We start from the raw sequence: 6,581 nt of genomic DNA on the forward strand, positions 1-6,581 counted from the left end.
CGTCTGAAGCAAATAGTGCTGTCTCAAAAATGCATTCAGATTTTTCTTTGCTTCCCTCTAAGTCGAGCAGTGAGTAGCTGTGACTTTAATTCTGATTTGGTCGAAACTATTTTGAAAAAAAAACAAAAAAAACAATAAACTCCCCCCCAAAAAAAACAAAAATAAAGACATTGCTGGTTCACGCTACTTTTATAAATTCTCCATCTTCCCCCCTTCCTTCCTCCCTATGTGTGAACTAGGATAGAAATTGTGATAGCAAATTCAGTCATTGTTATTATTATGATAATCCACGAAACAAATGCATTGTCATATCACGAATTGCTAATTTAACCAGCAGTAACTATTTGTTGCATTCACAAATGAGAATTTTTTCAAACCAATCACTCAAATCAAATTTTACGATTCATTTATGATATTTAGGTGGTTTTCGTTCACATCTATAGTTAAATTATATATTAAAATATTTCAAGTATAATTATGATCAACTTTAATATAGTTTCGAGCATTCACTCTCATCAGGAAGTGATGTGAGCGAATGCTTGAAACAATATTGTAGAAGTTGATCATAATTATACTTGAAATATTTTATAAATAGCTCCTTTTATCAAAAAGTTGAGCACCATTATTTCATGGTTTTTGTTTTCATAATTTGTAAATTATATATTATATAACTTTTCAAGGTTCGATTCTTCAATTCGCCTAACACCCTTGGTAATTTCACTGAGCACACACGGACATTACGTCTTTACCCACGGCCTGTGGTAGCATTCCAGTTGTACAGCTTTCTCAAGTCTAGGCCAGAACGAACCGCTTTCACTGCCAAACTGGCAAGGACTCAGGTATGTATAATATTTTATCTCATCTCTTTTTTCATAACGTTTTCACTCTCTTCACCATAATAGTGAGATTTAAAATGATACATTTACCCCCTTCAGCAGTGCCTATATTTGCATTTGCCTTTTGTATATAAAAAAGTGACCTTTATTATTTCAATATTAATATTCTGTACCTGTAGAACTCTGTCAATGAAATAGGTTACAAATTCATAGATGAATAAATGTATGTTTTACTTGAGCTCTATGAAAAGGAGTATCAGTTAAAGATTTATATTTTGAGAATTTACTCCAAAATAGTATATGTAAACTTTGATTTTTTTGTGAGACTTATACATATATATTTTTTTTTTACTGTGAAATTCAATCTTGATATTTGTCTCATGCTTTAAGTAATTATTTACTGAGGCCCTTCACTCTGGCTGGAGCATAGGCTATTGGCAATCCCCTCCATCTTGTCCAGCTTTGTGCCATCTTCTCAGCTTCTCTCCATGTTAAACCTTCAGCTTTTAGATCTTCCAATAACGCCCCTCTCCAAATATTCCTAGGCTGACCTCTCTTCCTCGTTCCCCGCATGTTCCATATAAGAGCCTACCTGGTAATATTTGTTGTAGGCCTTCTCAGAGTGTGGCTCAGCCATTTCCACCTCCTTCATTTCACATAGATCTATATTTCTAATTTTGTAATTGTGTAAATAAGAAATGCCTTAAGTGACAAATTATATTTTTTCCCATGCAATTTCCATTTTCACTATGTCTTTTTTCAATCTCCTAATTTAAAGTGACTTTGAATATAACTTAAATGATTATTTTTTTTTGTTATATCACAGGCTGTGGAGTACTTGTCTGAGTGGTCCCTCTGCCCCACCAATTTGGTGTATCAGCGAGTCCAGACAGCCGTCTATGATCCCAGCCTGATCGGGGATAAACCCAAATGGTACGCCCACCAGCTACAGCCTGTGGAATTCCACGTCTACGACAACGCCTCATCCCTTGGTGCAGCGTTGACATCTGTGACGGAGGAGCAAAGCGATGACAACCCCACTGATGAAAGCGGTAGTGATAGCGACGGAGCAGAGAGCACCAGCTCGTCTTACTCATCCTTGAGTGATTTTGTCTGCGATCTCTACAACAGCGACATCAGAGGAGAAACTCCTTGTGAGTTACAAATTTGTGATAAAGTTTGTGATTTATCAATATCAAAATGGTATTATATCAGTATAGATGCGGCTATGTGTTCTTGTGGTATGACACTGACCTCTGGATCCGAAAATCCTGGGTTCGAGTCCTGCTCTTAGCGGTGCATAGTTGAGTCCTTGGAAAAGACATTTTACTCACATTCTCTCATCTTACTAAGGTATAAAATGATTATTTGGTAATTAACAGCATTGTCTCTGTCAGAATAATTGGAATATCGCCTTACAGGTATGTCTCGAGCTACATGTTAAGTGTTGCTGTTGGCTAGGGACCCCTTGTAAAGCTCTTTGAGCACGTTTAGTGAATATTGCGCTATATAAATGCTCAAGTTTTTATTGGACTCTGAAAAGGAGTTCAGAATTTGAATTATAAGAAATACAAACTTTATTTATTTTTGCATTTTAAAAAAATGGAATTCATTTTCCATCATAATGAATAGGAATTAACCCCAAGTTTTGTATTTGCCTGAGTTAGACTTTTAGGTGATTTCAAACTACATACACTGACATTGTGCCCTTGGAATCTACATTTGTTCCCTATTTGAACCTTTTCCCCTTGTCTTACTTTTTCCTCAAGTGCTTTTGATTTTAAATCTTGAATGATTTAACTATCCAATTTTCTTCTTTTTTACTGGTGCTGATATGACCTATATGTGTTGCAACCGCCGTGAAACCCTTAAAAACAAACAAATAAACATAAATCTTCTGCTTTTATTCTTAGCATTTGCTCCAGAGATGCAAATCTTGGCTGTGGATGAATCCAAAGTGTACTCTCCCCCAAACAAACTCCACCTGCCCGAGGTCCAGTCTACCAACAGCGACTCGGCTCTGTCTCTGCAGGAAGACAGTGACATGAGCTCCTCTGCCTCTTCCAGTCCTTCCTACAGCAATGATGTTGCAGAGAAGGTAAGAATTACACATACTGAATCAATACATTACAGCAGTGGTCCAAAATAAGGTTAATGTAAGCATGGATAATACAGTTGCAATTAAAACATGAAAAATAATTTACCCCCCCCCCCCCCCCCCCCCCCCCAAAAAATATCAATCTCCCTTTGTTGGGAAAAAACGGAGTTAGGGAGTTTTGGTAAATCACTCCGTGTTTTGTAAATCATTTTTTTTTTTTAATGGCTGAAGAATCAAGCTCAGGTTGGCAATGTCGAAATTAATAACAACATTTGTTTGTGATTTTTCTTCTAACACGAGCTTCTCAATTCTACAAACAGGAAAAGTCTTTTAATTTATGCTCTCCAGAAATGGATGTAAAGAGTGACAATTTAGTTTCAGCATATTTTTATACAATACTATCCCTGCCATTTTACCCCAATAACAATAAAAATTTTCATGGTAAAGGAAATTTTTTTGTTCTCTTCTGGGAAGTTAATTGCATAGTCATTAATTAACTTAGGAGAGAATATATTTGAATATTTATATATTGCTTCTGAAAGATGTATGATTTAGAATTAGAGTACTATACTAAATAGTAGGATTCATTAAAATTTTGATGTCTTAAAATATATATATTTTTTTTACAGGGAACAGTTTTTAGGTATGATTCCGGGAATTTAATCGACACCTCAGGAGCTCAACATAGGTATGTGTCTGTTATTTTGGATATTTAAAAAAATGATATTGATTGTGTAAAATTCATGCACTATCAGAAAGCACTTCTTTATGTAACTTACCACCTAGTCTATTAGTTGTAAATAGATCAGAGGCATAATTGCAGATGGTTTGGTTTCTGCCCTTTCCCCTCTCCCCAACACACGCACACACACACACACACACACACACACACACACACACCTTTGCAATGGTTAAATGAGTGACCTTCTTTTAAAAAGAGTACCCAAGACTCAGCGACTTTCAGGTGTTGAGATCGGCCAGAAAAAGAATTTTATGGAAGATTTGAATCCGACCGGCAAGCATTTGATTCAAATTTCCTTGACAAATTCATGGTCATTATTTCAATTAGCATAGAATCCATATTATTATATGCAAACGGACATGGCTTGACTCACTTACAAACTTGAGCTGGTTATTTGAGTTTGAGGTATGATGACGTTCAATGGTTTGCACAAACACAGTTTGCTGTATCTGGCTAAGACAGTGTGTAGCAATTGTTGTCGCTCTTCTTCCCTCAAGCCTTGTTGACTGTGATAATTTTTTATTTATTTATTTTTATTTTGTGCGGAAAGAAATTCAAGACATTCTCAACTCCCATATAATGTAGATGTTGCTGCTCGAAGCTTGAAGAAATAAATAACAATGTGAAATTGAATGTAAGCTTCAATTTAATATACAAAAACAGATAAATGAACTTTTCAGGTTTCCTTTTTATGTTGATAAAGAGGAAACCCGAAACATCCATTTTATCTGTTTTCGTATATAAAATTGAAGCTTACATTCAACTCCCATAGGATGTTACACCCAGTTAAATAATGATTTATCCAATACTTGTTTCAGTTTTTCACAAGAGCCAGGGCCCATGAGAAGTCCAAATTTGAAACGCACGCCCTCCACATCATCTCAGTCGCCTCGCACTCCACCTCCTCGTCCATCAGCCCCACCCAACACCTCATCTGCTTCCCGCATAACTCCTCCCGTCAATAGGAGGCCAATGCCAGTGGGACCACAAAGTACCAGGCCTCAGGGATTATCTCCTAGTGCTGGTCTCAACACATCGTCCAATAGGAAAGGGATGAAGGTATGTTGAAAGACACGGATAATAAAACTTCCTTTATTCATCCCATAGTGGAAATTATTCTCTAGTGTCTATTCCAAAGGACAGACGGGAATAACCCAGGCATCAGCCGCATTGCAGCAAATTTAGCTAGGGCGAGGTGACTTGCTCAAGGCTACACAGCGCATCCGCAGGTGATTGAACTTGGTACCCTTCGGGTACGAAGCAAAGACAATCTCTGAGCCACATTGAACCCCAAAATTTGCTTTGTAGGTGCTTGAAAACAGTGAGAGGTTAAATGGCTCAATTGATGTAGCATTACATCAGTTTGCAGTTTTTTAAAGTTTTGAACAAAATTTAGTATAACAATGATGAAGCAAGAAATGTGTTGGGCATTGAAGCCCTTCATCAGCGTACAGCAAGTATGATATTAAACAGAAATGCAATATTTAAAATCCAGACAAAGTAGAGGTTTAATCTTTCAAGATAATCTTCCCGATCTCTTGAACAGATGAATAACCACTTCATGCCGCAAAAGGAATTCGATTTTCATAGAATGGATGTATAGAAATCACATTAATTTAAAAAGTATTAGCTGAATTTAAAAAGTATTAGCTGGCAGGAAAAGAGGAAAGAGAAGGGAAACAAAAAAAAAAAAAATGTTAGATGAGTTTATGTTCGGAAACGTAGAAAGCCATTGCATTCAAGCTATATCAAGAAAGGAAACCAAAAGGGCTGAAACGTTTATTTTGTGTCGTTCCCTTATATATGAGTCACATTTACTCACTTTATTTTTTTCTATTCAAACCAAACTTATTGACTGATGTAATTTTATTTCTTGATTGATTTATTAATTGATTCATTTATGAATATAACTTGTCAATTTATTTGTAATTTTTCTTTTTCGATTCCTGGGGTCTCTACATTTTTATAAATTTCAAATTCTATACAATAGCTTGTCAATAACTTGTCAATTTGTTTTTAATTTTTCCGTATCGATTCGTGGTGTTTACGTTTTTTACAAATTTCAAATTCTATAAGATAGCTTGTCAATAACTTGTCAATTGTTTTTAATTTTTCCTTGTCGATTCGTGGTGTTTAATTTTTTACTAATTTCAAATTCTATAAAATAGCTTGCCAATAACTTGTCAATTTTGTTTTCATTTTTCCTTATCGATTCATGGTGTTTACATTTTTTTCAAATTTTGAATTCTATAAAATTTCTCTTCCCAATTTAGCCTGGTATGGATGGGGAGAAGACAGGCACCACCTCTATCATTTCAACCATAGGGAATGTGGCTCAGTCGGCTGTCTCGGAACTATTTGGTGTGCTCATGTTTTCATTATTCTCATTTTTTTTCCCCAGTACCAATTAGCGGCACTGTTATTACTTTAAAGTTGTACAAGCTCTGTTTTAATGATAATAATAATAATCATAATAATAATGATGATAATAATAATAATAATGATAATAATAATAATAATAATAATAATAATAATAATAATGATGATGATGATGGTGATGTTAATAATAATACTTATTTTAATTTTTATTATTATAATAATAATGATAATAACAGTGATAAAAAATCTTCTCTCAAGCTAATTATTGCTTTGTAAAGTAAAATGTTGTGATTTGAAATTCAGTGATCTAAAATCAAGATGAATTTTTTCATTTATATCTTTAGTTTTGCCCAATAATCATGCTATTGCTTAAAAGAGATGAAATATCAAATCATTTACGTTTGTCATTTGCATTACAATCTTGATAGTAATTCTAATCATCTTAAAATTTCTCAGCTTATCAATCAGAATTGGTCCCCAAAATATTTTTATAAATATAGTGAATGTTTTCGTGTTTTGTATTTTG

At 34.6% G+C, this 6,581-nt stretch overlaps 1 protein-coding gene across 10 annotated transcripts in view; it reads left to right on the plus strand.

Annotated features, from left to right (window-relative positions):
* Positions 1–6,581, plus strand: part of LOC144978800 (MAP kinase-activating death domain protein-like) — a 99,882-nt gene that overhangs the window by 40,928 nt on the left and 52,373 nt on the right. For all 10 annotated transcript variants that reach the window (XM_078925313.1, XM_078925316.1, XM_078925312.1 and 7 more), the window contains exons 9-14: positions 681–839; positions 1,663–1,990; positions 2,750–2,934; positions 3,564–3,622; positions 4,495–4,735; positions 5,950–6,037. In XM_078925313.1, the coding sequence (XP_078781439.1) occupies positions 681–839; positions 1,663–1,990; positions 2,750–2,934; positions 3,564–3,622; positions 4,495–4,735; positions 5,950–6,037 (1,060 nt within the window). The remainder of the gene's footprint in view (positions 1–680; positions 840–1,662; positions 1,991–2,749; positions 2,935–3,563; positions 3,623–4,494; positions 4,736–5,949; positions 6,038–6,581) is intronic.

Source organism: Berghia stephanieae, chromosome 8 (assembly GCF_034508935.2).
Source record: "Berghia stephanieae isolate SIO BIC M18660-M18661 chromosome 8, UCSD_Bste_1.3, whole genome shotgun sequence".
Taxonomy (NCBI): Eukaryota; Metazoa; Mollusca; class Gastropoda; order Nudibranchia; family Aeolidiidae; genus Berghia; species Berghia stephanieae.